Raw genomic sequence first — 21193 nt, 5'->3', positions numbered from 1 at the left:
GTATGGTCAATGAGAAGGAAGTGCTGTACTCCGTTACCCATCTAGATTCTGGTAGTCTAGGATCACAAGACAATTTTTACAGACCCAGATGTATCTATGCCCAAGGTACCTTCAGGAGAGCCACCTAAAGACGCTAATGCAACTGGCTCAAGATGAGCGGGCACCAGCATAAGTTAAATGTAATTAACAGTTTTGTTGTAAAACCCTGCACAGTAGCACAGTAATGCTACTTGATTTCAGTTGGCTGGTGTTGCAAAAATATCAGTAAAATACTGAATACAATATGATCGTGCATTATGTGATGTAAGGTTTAAATAGAGCCTTGAAGTGAGGCAATGCGCCTTGGGTTAGGGGTGTGAGCCGACTCGCTGCCTTTCAATAGTGACCTATAAAGATTTCAAAGAGTTCAAGTGGAAGACATGAAGGGAAGCTATATTCACAGACAAGTTGGGGAATGAGTGAGTAGTGTAAGGAAGGCCTGGTATCACAAGTATGACATTGACAATAGCATCAACTTGTAAAACATTTATTCAATTTTCAGGGTTTGGAAAAACTCCTACTTTGCCCTGTAGCTAGGATGGAGTATTTTCGACCATCAAATAATAAACAAAACAGTCCTAGTTGAGTCTGTCAAATCAAAAAGGCCTATACTAACAAAAGCCTAATGGCTGCCCCATCTCTTGTACCAAAAGTGTGCAATGGGGAGCGTGTATGCAAAGTAAAGTCAGTTTTAGAATATAAAGCATAAATGTGACTGAGTCCGCTCTCCTCATCACATTGGACAGCACAGAGTTAAGCAGTCACTGCAGCCAGGATGCCACATTCTGGCTCAGGTTCTCAAAACAAAGCAGTTCAAAACACAGTTCAAGGCCCGCCTGGCCTTCCACATTAATGTCTCACTTTCCAGCTTTCAAAACACAGCTGAACAAAACCTTTACATCTCCCTCACTCGGGCTCAGACCTTACAAAACACTTGAGGGGATTCCCTTCCCCAAGGTTAATTCACATCCTTTAGGGGTTCCCTTCCCCCAACTTATCTTACTTCCGGTCTCCCTCAGTCGGGCTCGGATCTTTTTCCCCTTTGACTGATGTCAAAGACTTTGAACGTGCAAGGCTTTTACAATAGACCTCTGCAGGACCACTGAGTTTCCTCACAGATCACTCTTGTGTTAGATGCCCCACTGTCTCTTGGTCTGGGTAGTTTGATGTCATAAGCACAAAAATATTCAACCTTCACATTTTTACTTCCCACTTTTCCCGGGGTTACATTTGATCAGTTTGCCATTTGTAATTCCTTTCAGTTTTTCGCTTCATAACACATTTCATCTTTCACTGAGACATTCAAGTGGGCTACTTCCTTTTGCCAGACCACTCCACTACTCGGGGTCGCTGATTTCACAACAATAAGTCAAAGTTCATCACAGGTCTGCCTTTGTTCGCATTTCATCGAACCGCATGCAGCCTTCAATTATGCCATATATTGTTTCAACTTCAATATTTCTTTAGCACACCTGGTCTTTCATTGACAAATCACCGGCTGTGTGCATTTCTTTCTTGTCCTTTGTAGTTTCGCGAGTCAAGGTTAATGCCACCGGTTTGGCTTTGCCTCCCCAACTCTGTCGTTCACCCGGGAGGGTCGCTGGTGTCCTTGAAACACAATGTAGTCTTCTTGTTTGGGATTTGGCCTTCTCCATGTGTCTTTCACAGCTTTTTGAAGGCAGCGACCTCCGACGGGAAACTCCTGGGGTTTTCTACCTCTTTGCTCTCATCCTTCAATCTGTCGCTCTGCTCCAGTAGGTTCTCCTTCACCCTGGAAATTCTGCTGTCGCTTGTGTTCAACCTTGCTCAGAGTGTGTCTCCATGTTCCGCTTTTTATCTGTGTGAGGAGAGCCAATCAGCATCAGGTGTATGCACTTCAAGTCAAGTGCCTGACTTTGCCTGATCCGATTAGCGGGACATGTCCAATGATATATGTAAGGATTAGACTTTTCACTCTCAGTCGCCCTCTTCCTCGGCCAAGTGTTTGTGTAAAAGCAGGGGGGGGGGGGAAGAGTTGGGACAGTGGAGAATCCTATGAAATAGGATGGGACAGGTGTACGGGAAATGGGGGAATACAGCATCTCACCATCGGTTACCTCACCCCCACACCCTGAAGACCTCTCACCCAGGTGATCTTCCCAGACTGGTCCACCCCCGGGGTCTGGATCCAAAGGCGATGGCCGTGCCCTGGCCACCTGAGAGAGAGATCCCGGGGGACTAGTAGGTGAGACAACCTTTGGTTTCTCACAGTAGACAAGCTGGAATGTACTGAACTGCAAATGTTGCCAATATGGCTTTCAGGGATTTTAGTGAAGGTGCTTGGGGCAATGATGGATTGTGGTATTGAATCAACATGGCAGCTACTTTTAGTGCAATTTAATAGAAACACATGTTTGGTATTCAAGAAGCAGTAACGTTATCTTGGAATCTGTGCAGATTAAACAATTATAGGAAGTTGAGGAAAGCCTTGGTGCACGTACAGTGACAGAAAATGAATGTACTTTGCTTGCAGGAATGACTTAACATAAGCAAGGATGGTGAATATGTGGGGGAATACTTGCTACTGTGTCCTATTCAACCTGTGCCAAGGATATTACAATCCAGATACATATGTCATTCAAATAAAAACCAGCGAAAGTGCCTGCTAGCTCTGGTGGCCAATATCACCACTTATAGAATTTTTCTTAGAAATATTTTTAGCCCAAACGCACAAAGTCCCTTGTACTTTGTTATAGGCAAACTTAACAAAGAGACATTCAATATGTACTTTTATTAATTGCATTGATCAATTTGAATAAAGATTTTTGATGAACGAAAAGACAACTTGGGTCTTGTCACAGATTGCCTCAATAACACCAACTTCCAAGCCCTCTCCTCCCTTCCTCCCTCCCTCCCTCCTCTACTTAGGATTAGTATTAAGGGGTTGCCCTTTCCAGACACTTAAGCCACATTTCTTGCTTTCGTGCCCTGATGTTCCTCTCACTGTGTCTCTCACTCCGTCTCTAGTGCTCCCACTACACTTCATTCTGCAACTTCACCTGCCTTCTCTCCTCTCCTGTGTCATCATCCTCTGACCTTAAGATGTCACTCTACAACCTACCTGCACCCTCTGATGTTACTTCTTCCTACTCTGCAGCACTCTGCTATGCTCCCCTCTTTGCTCCTACTCTCCCCTTTCCACTACGCCACTCCTCTCACTATTATCCCCTCTCCACTACAATTCTACCCCTCCTTCTACTCATTCACACATGCGTTGTTCAGTCAGTCATCTTCCACTCACTCCTTACACCACACACCTTACATGGACATTTGCAACACAGTACCACGTTTTCCCACCAACCAATACATCCCCCTCTCTGAAAATCACCTCCACCCTCCAGTGCACTGTAATTCCTCTTTCTGTTCCCTTGGTCTGCCAGCTACTCCTTTGATCTTATCCAAACAACTCATCCCTTCCAATTTCCTGTCCCCAGCTTTATCCTCCCCTACTTCTCCCATTGGTTCTCTTCTCTGGACCAATTTTACCCGTCTTCACCGACCAGGGCTAAGCCCCAGCCCTTATCTCCTCATGGGTCCACCTCGCCGTCTCAAAGGTAGCCTACACTGGATAGCATTGGCGCTCATGTTAGGGAGCCGTTCCGTGACAATCATAGGTAACCATACGAGTGTCACTTGTGTTTAGGAGCTGCTCTGTGACTGGCTGGTACAAGTCTATTAGAGCTGCACAGCAGCGGTTAGCTCGCCACGCAAGTGAGTTCTGGTTTGCAGCGTGTAGTGTTCCCTGCAGCCGCATATGGTCCTCAGTCTTCCCAGCAGACCCTTTCTTTCCAGTGGAAATCTGGTAACTGGAGCAGTCTGTCAGGTAGCTCTGGTGGGTTGCCATGTGAACGATCCGCCGGACATGTTGAGCATGGAACGGCCTGAAATGGGAAGAAAACGGGCCAGCATCTTCAGATCGACGTATGGGGTGATTATCAGTGGTACCGCATAATCACTTCGAAAAGGGACAGGAACTGGGGAAATCCCAACTGTCACCTTCAACCTCTGGGATAAGAATGGCTATGAATTCCACCCTTGTAAGCATCCCATCTCAGTTAACGGACTTAGTCACAATGGATAATTTTTATTTGGTCCTGAATCCAAATATGGATTGTACTCAAAGCACATGTAGATAGCCAGTCAAGGAAGCAGCTGATGAATTTGAATAATCTGATGTTTGGAAATAGACCTGTCGCCGTAAAAGCGAGTTCACATGTTGTTCTGGTGTCAGACATTCGTCAGCACAGCGGGTTTAAATCTTGATGGCTCCTGCCAATTCAGCCCAAATTGCAGAACATACCATTTTAGCAAGGACACCATCAGATAATATTCCTGTCAAAATGAGGTGGGCTTTGCCATTAATGAAGACCAGCCAGTTGGAAGTCCTTCCACTTACAGATGCAGCCTTTAAACAGTCCTTACTTGAGATCATTAAAGAGAATACATGTTCAAAGAACAGTCCTTGCATAAAATGGCTATTATACAGGAGGTGTTTAAATCTTATGTTTGCAGCTTTTGTGTACCCAATACCCAAAGAAGCAGGGGTGTTTAAAGATATATGTAGTAGGCTCTACAGATTAGAGTTGGGTATCAGTGTGATGCAACCAGGAAGGTGACACGAAGGACAAAAGGAACTAGACCTAATGATGCATTATGCAAAGTTAGAGGCTGCAGACGGAGATACCATTTTATACAGCCCGACTGCAGCAAGTATGGCGAAAAAGACAAGGAAGGTTACTTGCATGGCATGTGAACAAAGCATACCAGTTCTAATATAACTGAAATGTTGGCGTCTTCGGCCCCAAACTTTGGAACAATCTACCTTCGGAGATTAGGGGTTGTCAGCCAATTGCCCAGTTTCGAAAGGCGCTCAAAACCTTCTATTCAAATAGTGGCAGGAGGGTTGATTTGGTGGTTTCCCCTTACATCTGTTTTATCTTTCCAGAGATCCAACTGTGGCTTTATACGGTTAAGTCAATCTTGAGCGCGCTATAAATACTCAAGTCTAATTCATTAAAATCCCAGGAACGTATATTGCCCTCTAGCTAGTTGGAAAACCTTCATCTCTGACATAGAATTATCTGTAGCTAATGGAAGCATATATGATAGATCTCACGATAAGATCACTTGGTCTAACAATGGTTATACTTCCACCATTGACTATCTGTCTTCGTTTTAAGTTATCTGGCCGATTAAAAGGTTTTGAGCTTGTGAATAATATATTTAGTGATCACTATCTTTTACAGTGTGTGGTTTCACTGGATATTATTTCTCCTGCTCGGGATGCGGTTGGTGAAATCTATACTTATGGAAAAGGGAATAGGGTTGGATGGTTTGATTCCAATCTGGGAAAAGCAAAAAAATGGTCTGTCATTGTATGCTGGATATCTAAACACCTTTCTGAGCTAATGCCTATTGAGGGGAAGCGTTGCCCCCCCTAAAAAAAATTATGTTGCCAATAGCAGAGTGTTTGATAAGAACATGAGGGATATAAAAAGAGGTAAGAAAATTGCGGCATTGTGATCGCTCTGATCTGAATCTATTTCTACTCCTGAAGGCCAAAGAAATTGTTACGAAATATGTATCGTAACGAGATAAGACGTTATTTGTCCTCCGATAGAAATGCTACATGGCAACACATGATGCGGCTGCTCATAGATGGCAACATCAAGAAGTTCTGGTTTAGCTTTAGAGCCATTAGTAATGCATGTAATCTGGAGCTTCTGATCCTTATAGACAGTTGCACATGGGCTAAATATCTTACTAATACATATCAAGGGGAAACTGCTAAATTAGATCTCCAACCAATAGCCAATATTACCATACGTAGGGATGATATTTTATTAGTAATTAAGAATCTTAAATGCTCACGGGCCCTCGGGCCTGTTCGTCTTTGTAACATCATTCTTAAAGGTAATCCTGAAATATGGGACGCTATCCTGGCAGTGCTGTTCCAAAAAGTTAGAGACGGGGAAGATGTCAGACTCTTGGAAGGTTTCTAATATTCTGATATATAAGAGCGGTCCCTGCAGTTTGCTGGAGAGCTATCGGCTCCTGGCTGTTACCGATGTTCCAAGTAAGGCTTTTTGTACTCTTATTCTCCAGGAAATCAATAAGTGGGTTGAGAAGGAAAACATCTTGGATAAGGCCCAAACTGGCTTTAGGAAAGGCTGCTCCACTGTGGATAATATTTTCATTCTAAATATGCTAACTGAACAGGCTAATTGTGACAAAAAAGTTACTGTTGTATGTACTTATTTATTTTACCTCTGCTTTCGATTCTGTATAGCGCCTGAGGCTATGGATTAAAACTTAGATCTTTTGGTATGCCCCCTCACCTACTCTGTTGTTGTATGATTATCTATGAGGATAGTAGGGCTAGGATTCGATAATCGGGGTAGACTATCTGATCCTATTAATATACAAAAAGGGGGAAGACAGGGATGTGCACTTGCCCCTACTTTGTATAATTTATTCATGGCTGACTTTTGTGGTATTTTCAAAGACAAAATGAATGCCTACCCTATAATTGCCTTACATAAGGTTGGGTGGATCTGCTATGCAGATGACATTATTATCTTTGATAATACTTATGTAGGTATTTGTAACAGTGCTAATGCCCTGTGTGAATATGCAAAAACAAATGGACTCTGTTAATTTGATAAAAACTCATTCATGGTGGTTGGCCATAATTGCAGTAAAAAAGCGACCATATCATTCTCTTTGGGAATGATAAAAAAAGGTGAAGAGCTACAAATATCTGGGCCATGAGATATGTGGAGAAAGAAGAAAAATGAATCCTCTGGTCCAATTAAGTAAGAGAACAAAAGTAATGGCTACGTTAACAGCAGTTATGTCATTTTCTAAGAGAACAGCAGAGTTTAGCCTGCTGGGTATTATTAATATCTACAAACAAAAGCTAGCAGCAATTTTCTTACATGCACTAGAGTCCTCTTTTACGGACTGGTCAGATTGGGCGGACGTGACTTCGGGGCCTATCTGGAGAAGATTACTTGGTCTCTCCAATTATACCCCGATACAGGCCATTCGGATAGAAATGGACCTTATTTCCCTATCTGCTCAGATATAACATAATAGGGCTAGGCGTAACGTAAACATAAAATATGCACGCCATGGCACGTTATTGTATATTCTTTGCGAAGGATTGGAGGGAGGAAAAATGACGGCCTTGAACATCTTTCAGAAGTCATGATAAAGTTGCAGAATTTAGTTCCTTATGTATTGCCAGACTGCCTTTTATGTATAAAAGATCTCAATATTATCTAAAACTAATGCTAAGGCAAACCATAAAATATTTTTGGATATCAGACTCAATTGACTTAATGTACTGGGGATACGTGGAGTCTGGACGTGTATCTATGGATAGTAGGTTTTGTAGACTGTGCTTGGATGAAACAGAAGCCGAAACAGTAAGCCATGTACTTACCTGCTGTAAAAGTATGAGTTCCATCTATGAAAAGTACTTTGTAAAATTTGAGTATGATCCGATTTATACGGCTATTGAAAACTTTTGGCTTAGGTGTCTTGCAGGGATGAATAGGAGTTCAGTGATAGCTCTGACAAATATGGAAGGTGGCCAATGCACGTTTAAGAAAATTTGAAGATGCGAAGCTATTAGCTGATCTAGAAGAAAATCAGCTTGTTCTGAATCTGTTCTATGATATATTTGATTTGCATTATATGCATCTATTGGCTTCTTTTTCTTTTTTAAAAAAAGTGTATCAATATAGTAGATTAATTTTACTGTCTGTATAATTATGCTGATGTATTTTATTGGTTTCTTTTATCAAATATTTTATTCCATCTGTATATTTTTTTTTATCGAAGTGTTAAAAGTGAAATTGTAATTTTTGTTTTCCTTTCGGAATATTATTTCTTTGGTGATTGTTTCTATTTGATATACTTGTGAAAAATTCTTTGAACTGAAATACAATAAAATCAAAAAGCAGCATGTAACAGGACAGGATGCTCGGCTTATCTTGGAGATAAACAGTTTTCCGAAAATAATAATTGTGATGCCTGCTGATTACTAAATTGAGATAATGTGACTGTTCCGAAGTATACTGCCCCTAAAAGTACAGTATGCGATTCTGGGGGAAATGCCCAGGTGCACAAATGGCACTGCCTCTAAATCATGTATCTGCAATCTGAGGCTCTCCAAATATGTCCTACAACTCGTATGTTTTCTCAGCATTCACTATAAGGCTGTCGGCCAAGTAAAATTTGAACTCACGTCACGTGGTGAGGAGATCAAGTCCTTGCTCTTTTCTGGGCCAAGTAGTTCTTTGATGCCATCAATCACCAGAGTTTTGCGTCTCATCTTAAAAACTTTCTCCTGTTCACACAGTGCCATGCTGAACCGGAGATCTGTGGAAGACCTGCGGAAAAAGCAAAACAAAAAAAGTTACCATCAACCTTAAAAAGGGTAAAAGCAATACATCACTCTTTATTCGGAAATCAAGTTTCCATAAGAGTACACGTCATTTTACAAATATAGTACCACATAAGAATAAAACACCATTCCTAAAAAACCTTAAAAATGACTTGTGTAAATACAGTTGGGAGGAAAAATTAAGGAGTCATTCATGGCGTCTGCCCATCTGCCGCCTCCATATGACAGCAACAAGAGTACAACATCATTTATTGAGTCTGCCCCTTCCCTGCCTCTATACAGCAAGTACGAGGGATGCTATTCACTAAGATAATCCTACCAACCTTATCCTGGATCAATCGAAGAAGAGATGAACCTGCAAGCTCAAGAAAAAATGCTCTAACTGAAGATGAGAGCACGTGATATCACTGCCAAGCCGACACATGCAGACACACTAGACATGAAGCACACATGCACTCACCATGAAGATACAGACATTAGGTCAAACGTGCATTTAGACATGAACAATATTACCTGCACCATAAGACACTAGTAACATATCAATCAATGTATACGCTGAAACGCTAGATGAACTAAGTACATATAAAGCTTGCTAAACACAGAAATACAATGGTAGTAAGTGGCCATACTGAATAAAAAAGATGGCGTAGCCATGTTAGAGTAAAAGGGAAGACACGAAGAAGCCTCGAAGCTGCAGAAAGATTTCATTTGCTGAATTAGCTGAAACCACAGATTCATGTGGGCCAGACAGTAGCCGCACAGCACCTTTCAAGGTTACTACAAAAGGGAGGTTTGGCTAGCTCCGAAGAGAACAGCAGATAATACCCAAGCATAAGACGTATTTCTCTTATATTAGGTAAAGAAACAAACAGCCTTTGAAAAGCAGGTGCTCCCGAATTACAGGCTTAATATTGGAAGAAAAGTAGCTCAAACAAGTCTCTGGTGGCCAGAAAGGGTAAAGAGACACATTAATATGGGCTAAAATCCTAATAAAAGCCAAGCAGAATAATTAGAAACATGGTCCCCTCACACGTGACCTATGATTGGAGAACATTGCCTATTCATTACCTGCAGACACAGATAGGGCCATGCCTTCACTCCCCTTAAGTTCTCAGAACAAAGATACCAGACAAAGCCAAGTTCAAAGCTAAAGGTCCTGGCTTGTGGCCTAGCAAATAGAGGATGGTGCCTTATTAATTGGAAGAAGCAGCTCCTTGATGCCGCTCCTCCCAACCACTATTGTTGCTCATGTGCCGAGGACCTGCCAAATATTCAAGGTTGGCCAAGTCCATGCCATAATATCAACGCTCTCAAATGATGCCGTCTTTTCACTGTTGCAGTAGCCAGTAAGGCTATGTCTTTTTACCTTTATCATTTTAGGGATGGTGCGAGGTGGGGAACATCAGATAAAATATAGCCAATGATGAGACTAACACCTATGTATACCATACGTAGACAATTCCCCTAACCAATCCCAAATCCTTGTATGTTTTTGCAACCAAGATTGTAGTACGATGTCAATAGTGACATTTTTTGTTTTTAAGTCCTTGTCATGCTTGAGAAGGACGAGGGCTCTGGATACCTTTGTGTTTATTGCTGTCCCTTTTTTATATGGATTATTAATAAAAACAGGCCTTTGCCATTTACCTTTTCTATTTCCATTATTGGGCGCAGTATTGTCTGTTCTGCTTAAACTGGGGTTTTCCAGACGATCATTACAAAAGAAATTGATCACATAAAAAATAAAGTTTCATTTAGCATAATATTAATACATAATTTGTTTCATGCAAGAATACCTAATCCTTAGGGAAGTACATAGAAAGGCTAGCAAAGGTTAAGGAAGATGAATCCCAGATAAATATACAGAAGGAAAACCCTGGCAGAGGTACAATCTGGGGCGGTATGGAGTCCCATAATTAGCCCATCGGGCAGAACATCAAAGGGGAAATACTATGTTACGTTCAAGCATTTTACAGTATACAATGCCCTGGTGTTTGCAGGCTGCAGCCAGCACTAACAAAAATTGGATGATGTGGGAGGTATACATCATTTTTTGAAGAATGTTACTCCTGAAGTGTTTTTGGCTTGGGTTTTTGGCTTTGGGCCTCAACACGCCAACGATTGTGCCACAAAGTTGTTTTCTAAATATTGGAAGCAGAGGCTTGTTTTGTTGGGAGGAGAATGCATTGAGATGGGGGTTTGGGATGGGTGGCGTGTAATAAATATGAAGCATGGCGTAACAAGGCCAGTGCTTCAAAGCAGCCCTTTTCTCAATGGTTATCCAGTCCATCTGCTTAAGTATCAATTTTGTATGGGCCAAGGCCACCTACAGGTCCTAGCTGATTATGGTGCTTCTGCAATCTACCTAAATGTCTATAATGGAGTCCCCAACACAAAGTTGCAGCAATAGAGCTTAGATAAAATTATTTCTCAGTCAATGGCGGTCAGATGTTGTACTGAGAAAAGGAGCTGTCGGCAGAGTAAGAGGAGTCTAAAGCAAGTGCAGCTCTTAGCTTGCTTATTAACCCGCGTTTCTAGTGTCATGTATCAGTCAAGAGTGAACAATGGTATCTTCACTACAAATAAAAAATTGGATGTGCAACATTTATATTGGACTATGTGTACTATCGTTGGGAAGGATAGATGGTCTTCCCACCCCGCTAGGCAACACCGAATGAGAAATAAATGCGGAGAGAGCACATCCAGGAAGCAGGGTGATGCACATAGAGGAGGGTGCGTGATGACCTTAGTGCATGCATTACAAGCTATATGGTAGATGCAAGTGTGAACACCATCTTGGCAAGAGACAGCCATTGTAAAGTGCGGCAAATAATATTTTGCGTGTTAGTATTAGGCTCCTTGCATGAGCGCAAACAGCACCCCCACCCTGGCAAGGTTTCAAAGATCTAAAACACCCTCCATTGTCCAGAAAGTTACAGGTCCTTGCGCCCTGGAAAGAATGCGCCCTGCAAGGTCATGTGAAGGGAGCAAAGCGCCTCTTAGCAGTACCATCCCACGGAAAAGCTAGCAAGGCCCTCCTGGTCCCAACGATACCCACATGAGAAATACAGCTTTACCATGCTTTCATTCCATGATCCCTGCATGCCACTGCACCATCCAAACCGAGGCCACCGACCATAAAACCTTAACAACCCTCAATCGATCACTAAGATCAGAAGGCAAGGCTGTCGCGCCTTCAGAAATGGGTCGCGTGATTTGTGCAGCAAAGTGCAGGGTAGCATCAAAATTATAGCCTTATCTGCCTGGGAGCAAGTGAAGCATGCGAGTTAGTGTCCCCACACGCCCATCCGTGTATCTTCCAATTGCTTGTTACAATGATAAAATAACATTGTTATTGTTAGTAGCCAACTAATTGTTAGGCCAACACCTCGGATGACGAGCCTAGCAGCACCTACGTGGAAGGAGATGGACAGATGAAGACAGAACAATGGTCTGGCATCCCATATGGAGCAGGCCCTTCATGTATAAGGCTCCTCCAATCCAGATTGTAGAATTGTACTATATGTCATGACATCAGTGACGTCGTTTGTGCTTGCAATGTGCTGAACGTACCTACGGAACCCAACATTCGGCGGCAGCAAAGTGCTTTGCTGATGCAATTCTATTTTGTAGAAATAAATATGTGTTACGCTTGCAGGTGTGTCTTGGGCCTTTTTCCCTAGAGGGCTGTATTTTATTTGGTGTGAGCATGCAGGGGCGTGTCTTCACTATTCACATTTGAATAACTAGCAGCACAGGGAGAATAACTCAATATGTTTACAATCACAAACTAGAAGGGTAGAAACAGAAAGGTTTAAACTCCTGATGCCAATTCTGGGCAACAGAAACGTTTCTATTTTATTCTTGGATACCTACAAGAAACGGCCCAACTGTGGGTTAACCTCAAAAACAGTATAGCCATAAAATGAAAATGGTAAAGAAAGTAATGCTAGAAAAATGAATTGCCAACAAACAGCCCCCCCCCCACCTCGCCCTACCCCCCCCATCAAGTAACACGCTAATAATTCGTTTTTGGGATGATGATTGAATTGTATGGCTCTGCGTTCAGGGAACACAAACGTCCATTTTCCAATTAGGGCACTATTTGCCAACCCACCAAATAGGGAACTCCAATTGTGTTTTCTGACTAATGAAAAAATATGCAAACAAAATATTCCAATTAAATTATATACACATTTTCCTTTCATATTCATAATGAAATCCAGCCAGGTTTTGCATATACATTGTTTATGGATTGACAAGCCCATCACTCCTGCCCGCTAAGACACGATTCAATGAAGGACATGTTGCATACGTACCAAACTTCAAGGCACACCTCCAGAAAAATTTCTGTAACCTATAGGTGGGAGAAGAAAATATTACTGGATATTTACATTGTAATACAGGAAACAAATAAAATGCAGAAAAATCTGAGAATGTACTAGTGCAATATACACTCACTCCAGGGAAAAAGGATACATTGCAGCACTTCATGCAAGGCTTTTCGTATTACAAACACACAAGAGGCATTTCACTTTAAATTTTCACGGACATCAGGTGGTTTGAATTTTGGAAGGAGTTGCAGTTTGGGCCGAGTTCACAAGTTTAAAATTAATACACCATTTGAAATTCAACATGTACGGAATAGCAAGCAACACATGATACATGGATTTTACCCAACAGTGAAACCAAGATTAGAGTAAACAAGTTACTCTCTTACCTGGTAACGTTCTTTCGATGGGATGGTCCGACGACGTATTCCATATCTATGACAGTAATCACCACAGCTGTGCGGCTTCGGAAAATTTTCGGCGTCTGCGTCCTCGAGGACCTCCTCCGACGGCTGACGTCACCCGATAAGTAGGACGCACGACGCCCGTAGCCTCAGTTGTAGTTTTTTCCCCAGAACATGTACCACCAGTCTTCTGCCAGTCTGACAAGCTGTAAGCTGCAATCGCATAATAAATTCTGTAGCCGGGAAGGTAGGGGAGCGAGCGATATGGAATAAGTTGTCAGACCATCCCATCGAAAGAAGATTACCAGGTAAGAGAGTAACTTCTTCTTCCAGGGGATTGGGTCCCCCGACGTATTCCAGATCTATGAGAGACTCCCAAAGCAGTACCAATGCAAGGAGGTGTGAAAAGAATTTAGAAAACAGAAATTTAGCATGCCCAATCAAATTGCAGAGTAAAGGACCGCCTTCCCAAAGGCCAGATCCTCTCCCTGGATGGAATCGAGGGAATAGTGAAGTACAAAAGTATGTACTGAAGCCCAGGTGGCTGCATCACAGAAGTTGCGAATAGGAACACCCCTCTGCAGGGCAGTAGAGGCAGCCATACCCCTGGTAGAATGGGTCCGTAAGTCGACCAGGGGGTCCTTACCCGCTAAGCGGTAACACTCAGATAGCCAAAATAATCCAGCGAGACAAAGTCTGTTTCGTCACAGCCTGTCCCAAACGCTTTCGGGCGTAACCAATAAAGAGCTGATCGTCCACTCTGACTCGTGACATGCGTGAAATATAAAAGCTTAACGCTCTCCTAGGATCAAGCCTATGGAGCCTCTCCTCTTCCTTACCAGGATGTGGAGGAGGATAAAATTGCCGGAAGAACAACCTTCTGGCCTAAATTAAATTCTGACACCACCTTCGGAAGAAAAGAAGGACGGACTCTAAGGACAACCCTGTCCTTATGAAACACAGTGAAGGGTGGTTTAACTGAAAGTGCCTGTAACTCACTCACTCTGCGAGCGGAAGTGACCGCAACTAAAAATACAGTTTTCAGAGTTAACAGTCTCAAAGGGCATGAATGCAAAAGCTCAAACGGAGCACCCATCAGAAACTTGAGAACAAGGTTCAAATCCCAACCGGGCACCTGGAAAGGTGACGGAGGAAACACATTAATGAGCCCTTTCAGAAACTGAGAAATTAGAGGAATTTTAAAATAGGAACACTCTTCAGACGAGCGCTTAAATATGGACAGCGCCGCCAGGTAACCTTTAATGGTACCCCACTTGAAGGCCCCTGTGGGCCAAAGAAAGCAAAAAAGACAGAACCATGGGAATTTCACATGCAAAAGGATCCACATTCTTAACCCTGCACCAGTCGCAGAATTTACTCCAACGGCACAGGGACTTTGTTGCGGGCCTTCTGGCTGAAGGCAACACCTCCATCACGTCTTCAGGGAGGTCCCAATCCTTATACCGCAACCTTTCAGAAACCAAGCGTGAAGGTTGAGGGACCTGACCTCTGGATGGAGAACCTGAACCCCCTCCTGTGAGAGCAGATTGTTCGGTAGGGAAGACGACGTGGAGGACAGATGGACAAGTCGAGAAGGTCCGGGTACCACGTCCTCCGGGCCCACGCCGGAGCAATGGGGATCATCCGGGAACCGAACCTCCATAATCTCTGCAGTACTTGCGGGATGACAGGGACTGGAGGAAACTCGTACAGCAGTGGTAATGACCACTCCACCACAAAAACGTGTCTCCTAAGGCTCCGTTTGGAGGAATTTCCCGCGAGCAGGACCTCTCGCACTTCCGGTTGACACTGGAGGTGAAGAGATCCACTTGAGGGGTCCCCCAAAGGGCGAAGACCTCCAGGAGAATCTCCTGAGCCAACTCCCACTCCCACTCGTGAGAGATCGTGCTCTGGCTGCTCAGAGCGTCCGCCGTCTCGTTTTCGTCTCCTGCCAGATGAACTGCCGAGATCGAAATTTCCTGCTGGATTGCCCAGAACCAGAGCTGCATCGCCTCCCTGCACAGAGGAAGTGACCCTGCCCCCCCCCCCGCCCTTTTTGTTGAGGTAGTGCATGGCCACTGCGTTGTCCGTCAGGATCAGAACATTCCTTCCACAGTCGGCAGAAAAGCCTTCAGGGCTAGCCTGACGGCCCTCAGCTCCAACAGATTGATATGGAGTCTGGACTCCGACGGAGACCAACGACCGCTGACTGTCAACTCATTGGCATGAGCTCCCCATCTCGTGAGGAATGCGTCCAACACGATCGTCACCTCGGGCCAGGGCAGCCAAAATGGAGCCCCGCCCTCATCAGATTGCCTTTGACGGCCCACCACAGAAGGTCCTTGGCGACCGAAGACGGCACCTGAACAGGGTCCGACATCCTGCCGGAGGACTGAGACCACTGGAGCTTGAGTGCCCATTGCAAAGATCTCATCCGCAACCTGGCCTCTGGTACCAGAAGAATGCAGGATGCCATGAGGCCGAGCAATCTCAAGAACTCGAACGCTGGGAGAGTCTGGGCAAGTTGAAACTTGTGCACCATCTCCTGAATGTGATGAGTCCTCACCTGGGGAGGAAAACACTGCCCCAGGGACGTGTCGAGCACTGCTCCGATGTACTGGAGCCTCTGAGTTGGTGTCAAATGGGACTTCTTTAAGTTGAGGGAGAAGCCCAGCTTGTGGAGGGAGTGGCAGGCGACTGACAGATGATCCAAGACTTGCTCGGGAGAGCGCACCCTGATCAACCAATCGTCCAGGTAGGGTTAGACATGAATCCCCTCTTTCCTGAGGTGCGCTTGCCACCACTACCATGAGCTTGGTGAAGACCCTCAGGGCGGAGGTCAATCCGAACGGCAGGACCCGAAACTGAAAGGGCGAGTCGCCAACCGCAAACCTCAGGTACTTCTTGTGCTTTGGATGGATCGGCACATGGAAGTAAGCGTCCTTGAGGTCGAGAGACACCAACCAGTCCTGAAGTTGAAGGGCCTGGAGGACTTGAGAGAGATTAACCATCCTGAACTTGTCCTTCCTGAGGAGTTTGTTCAAACCGCGCAAGTCCACGATGGGTCTCAATCCCCCGTCTTTCTTGGATATCAAAAAATAAGGTGAATACCATCCCTTGTTCCTCTCCGCTACAGGCACCAGTTCTATGGCGCCTTTCTCCAACAGGGATTGAATTTCCTGCGCAAGGAGCGGATCCGGACTCTTCAAAGAGATTCCCTGGTGGATTGTCTTGAGGCCTCTGCCGGAAAGGAAGACAGTAGCCGTGGGTTATGATCTCCAGAACCCACACATCTGAAGTAATGGCGCGCCACTCTGCAAGATGCTGCGCCAGCCTTCCCCCCAACCGGCGAACCATGGGACATGGCCTCATGACTGAGCTGAAGCGGCTGCGGCGTTGCCTGAGGGCAAAGAGGCAACAGCCCGAGCGGCCTTGGCACCTCGAGTACCTTGTTTTCCACCTCTGGCACTCCTACGGTGGCCCCTTTGACTGGCAGCTCCTCTCGCTTTACCAAAGGCCGAGTAATAATGAAAGGAACCTCCCCTCCCATTGGTGTCCCCTAGGACGAAAAGGCAGAGGTTGTCGAACTGCAGCGCCCAACGACTTCGCTGCAGCTTTGGAGGTCTGCAACCTCTCAAGGCTCCCGTCAGCCTTGCTGCCAAAAAGATGTTCCCCGTCAAAGGGCATGTTGAGGAGTCGGGCCTGCACATCAGGAGCAAACCCCGACTTCCGCAACCACGCAAACCTGCATATCACGGTGCTCGCCGCCATGGACCGGCTGACGCAATCTGCCAAGTCCAAACCCGACTGAACAGCCTCACACATGGCATCCTTGCCATCCTGAACCATGGCAAGGAAACCATCCCGTTCATCCCCTTCGAGAATATGTTCAGCCACCAAGGAAACAGTTCCACAGAGTGTGCGTGAAACGAGACAAGGAACAAATGGAGTTGGCCGCCTGAAGCACCATACCCCCTGCAGAAAACACTTTCTTCGCCCAGCCGTCAAAACACTTGTCGTCCCTATCAGGAGGGATGGTAGGGTACGACGCCTGCTTTGCCAGGGGCCGTAAACGCCTGCACCACCAAACTCTCCGGATTAGGGTGCTTGGACAAGTAGCAGGGGTCACTACTGGATGGGAGGTATTTTCGCGGCAAATACTTGCTCAGTCCAAGCCGCTGCCACCCTTCTTTGCAGAGCCATATGGAACGGCAGTACTGGGTCAGTTGGTGGACCAATGTCGAGGATATCCGTAAGGTCATCCTGAACAAACTCCCCTGGGGGAGCAGACCATCCTAAGTACTCAGAGACCCGTGACATAAGTCGCCGGTATGAAGAACCGGCATGAGTGCCATGCTCAGGCCTACAAAACTCCACCTCCGGAGAGGTGTCCAACCCACTAGCATCATGCAGGGACTGCCTCAGGTCCTCAAACTGTCTATGGCCCGAGAGAATCTCGTCAGGCACCATGCCATCATCAGAGCCCTCATCCACGTCTGAAATGAATTCCAGAATGCGGTAAGAAGGTACAGAACTGGAACCAAAGCCATGCTTGACCTTGGCCAGAGCCTTCCTAGGTGGTTCCCCCGAGCCACGGGGTACCCCCGTCGACAGCCCCGAAAGGCGTCGAGTGAATCGGCGCAGAGAGAATCAGCGTTGACGACAGACGTGGCGCCGACAGCATCAACGGTGTCGACACAGGCCTCGAAGGCGGAGCCCCGAGCGTGTCCCTCGACATCCTGGGCGCCGAAGGCATCGACGACTTCCTCGGAGGCGGAGCCTCGAGAGAGTCCGTCGACAACCTCGGCGCCACAGGCGTCGATGTCTTCCTCAAAGACTTCACAGGTTCACGCGGTCTCGAGCGCGTAGAGGACCGGGACCTAGACCGGGCATGCCGAGAACGATTCCCCTTGTCCGAGCGGGACCTTTCCTGCGAATCGTGACGACCACCCGAGCCCGAAGGCGTGCGAGCTGCGTCTCTCAGCAGATCACAACCGACCCCACTCGGAGGCGCGGACAGACCAGTGCCCTGCGATTCGAGAATCGCCAACATTTTCTTCCCGAAGGAAGCCAATTCCTCCGGTGTCGCATGCTTGGTGGGGAAAGCCACCCGCCGATGGGCAGAGTCCTCGGACGGGGAAGGCGACCGATGACGGCGCTTCCGGGAGTGCCTCGAAGAGGCAGAGGAGTGGCTAGACCGACTCTGGGACCGAGACCCACTGGACTTCTGACGACGACGTGGAGAGTCGCTGTTAGGGAGAATTCTCTCTTTAGGCTGAATTTCCTAACCTAGTGAGTCCCCCAGCAGCTTTGCTGGATTTTTCAGGGTTTATTTTTTCTCCTGCCAAGAGTGAGACTCTTTTACCCTCACTCTTGGACATGACAAGAGTGTTTCTGTGACTTGCTATGTGCTTATGGGCTATGGGGTATTTTTTCCCCATAGGCTATCATTGGTTTTTGAATGTGTGTTACACAGCACCCTCAGTGCAGTAACACAGGGGTGTCATAGTGACCCCCAAACAGACTCCACACCCAGGGACTGACTACTGTCTCCCGGGGTCTGTAAAGTCACCATTGACTTTACTAGTCTTAACTTAGGAACTTAACCAGTACAAACCATCATACTGTGGAAGCAATTAGATTGCCCCTGGGTCTGTTGTCGAGGGGGTACTGTCCCGTCCCCCCTCGCCGAGTTTCTGGCTGGTGGCAGTGGATACCACGGAAATATTCCACCGGAATATTTCCCAATGGGATTTCCCATTGATTTTAATGCACCACTTTTTGGTGCAATGTTAAAGATACCGCCGGTTTATTTATTTAATATAAATTCACCGGTTGGGATTTTTTGCCAGAACTCGCCGCCAAAATGGCGTCTAGGTTCACTTCAGTAACCCTGAACCCGAGTCGAGCCTTTGTTCAACTTTTGGCGGGCTTCTGCACAGAAGCCCTCCAAAGTGGTGCCATTCTGTCTGGGTACCACAGAGGGTGTGGGAGGGGGTTTAGGCACTCTGGACTGAGCTGCCTTGCCAACTCATGTCGCACTCTGGTGTGATTGGCCCAAGTGGTGAGCCGCCCCGCTCACCACTCAGCATGTTTGAGTGACAGCTAGGCTGTATGAATGGGGGTTTGGCTGCATAAAAGCAGGGTTTTTGGGACTGGTTCTTCAGAAGTCGCCACAGGACCTAAGAAGCCGAAGAGGGAGAAGCCGAGCCGACCTGCCAAGGCGACACCACCGGTGGAGCCCTGCGGAACCGTCTCACCACTTTTCCCAACGACAGAGGAGATCTCCAGCCGGGAGAGTCTTCTTCCCTTGACTGGTGGGGACAACCAGTTTCTGCCTTCTTTTCGCCTCCCTGAAGCATCTCGTGGCCGCCTTGCCTGTGCCAAGCACCCCGGCAACCGGGATACCACTTTTTACCTCAACCGCGAAAGAGGGGTAACATCCTTTTAACCGGAAAAATCCACGGCTGGTTTCTTCCCTGGTAGTGCAACGACCTTCAGCTTTCCTCCACGTCGAGATCTTCTCTTCCTCTGGACGACGCCGCGACTTGCACCCACTACCAGGAACAACTGCCACCGCTGGAGGATCCTTTCCATTTTAAAAGTACCGTGTTCCGCCCGGCTTCCCTTGCCACCGATTGTACGGGGTAGATTTAGCCCTCGGCTCTCGAACCTGGGTAAGCCTGGGACACCCTATCTAAACTTTTCTAAACTTAGTAAAACCTTTCCTATTCACCTGTAAAGACTTGTGACATTGTGTCATCTTGGCCATCTTTTCGCCTGGCTTTCCCTAGAGTGGGCCTGGCAACCGAACTTCCTTGCTCCGCAATAGACTGCCTTTCTAAACTTACTGTGAATCTCTGAAAAGTGTTTTACCTTGCTGTTTTCATTACTTCTGCCTTTTCCCTCCCTTTTTAACTAACTTGTTGGAGTGCCATCTAACGTTAAGCGCTCACCTCTGTTTGGAAATAAGTGGTGTTAACTTAGACTTGTCCAACAAATAACTAGGGATGTACATATAAGTAATAGTGACTGTGTTTTGACTTACTTACCTTTTCTGTGCTAGTGTAATTTATGAGTGTGTCTTTTAAATAAATAATTCTATACTTTTACACCTAGCTCTGGTCAGTGTTTGCTTGTACTACTGTGCCTCTGTACCTATTATGTATGCTCTATATACTGCCTAACTCTTATTGAGGGAAGTCTGACTGCTCAGCCACAGCTACCAGATACCTCTGGGTGGTACAGACTGCTACCAAGTAGGCTTACTGCCAAACACCTGTAGTCTTAAATCTTTTGCAGTGGTCCCAGAGGAAACTGCACAGGTTTCTGCCTAACAGTCGCCCCTCAAGTCGTCTGTCGAAAGCCCCACAGACCTCGACTTCTGGGGCTTGGACACCTTACCTACCGATAACTTCTTGCGCTCCTGCAAGGCTTTCGATGTGAGCGACTGGCAGTCGACAGTCATCCGTGTCATGGGCCTCCCCAAGGCACCAGAGGCAGGCGTTGTGCGAGTCCGTGACCGACATCTTGGACCCAAAGTCCCCGCACTTCTTAAAGCCCGGACGCGGTGTGGAAGACGAGGTAGACATCTTCAGGAAGAAATCGTACACAAACAGGTTCGAAGAACCGAGATGAACAACAGAAACTCCAAAGAGTCGAGGCGTACCGAGATTCACGAAGCAAACACGTTCGCAGAAAAAACGGAACTGAGGCTACGGGCGTCGTGCTTCCTACTTATCACATCGGGTGACGTCGGCCATCGGAGGAGGTCCTCGAGGACGGCGCATCGACGCAGAACATTTTCCGAAGCAGCACAGCTGTGGTGATTACGGTCATAGATATGGAGTACGTCAGAGGACCCAATCCCCTCGAATTTATATTACTTTTGTGCAAAGATTCCTAACAGAGGCCCACTTTCCAAGACTACATTGTGTTATATGACCCCTATACTGTTATTTATTTGG

The 21193-nt window shown here is 46.1% G+C and overlaps 1 protein-coding gene across 1 annotated transcript in view; it reads right to left on the bottom strand.

The window, feature by feature from the left end:
- PLA2G4A (phospholipase A2 group IVA) overlaps positions 1 to 21193 on the bottom strand; it is a 2090704-nt gene that overhangs the window by 1234378 nt on the left and 835133 nt on the right. The window contains exons 7-8 of the mRNA XM_069641387.1: positions 12811 to 12848; positions 8333 to 8477 (exon numbers count right to left, since the gene is read on the bottom strand). Coding sequence (XP_069497488.1) covers positions 8333 to 8477; positions 12811 to 12848 — 183 coding nt within the window. The remainder of the gene's footprint in view (positions 1 to 8332; positions 8478 to 12810; positions 12849 to 21193) is intronic.

Source organism: Ambystoma mexicanum, chromosome 1q (assembly GCF_040938575.1).
Source record: "Ambystoma mexicanum isolate Mex_15411 chromosome 1q, UKY_AmexF1_1, whole genome shotgun sequence".
Taxonomy (NCBI): Eukaryota; Metazoa; Chordata; class Amphibia; order Caudata; family Ambystomatidae; genus Ambystoma; species Ambystoma mexicanum.
The sequence above is the reverse complement of the archived record's forward strand: the minus strand, read 5'-3'. Positions and strand labels throughout refer to the sequence as shown.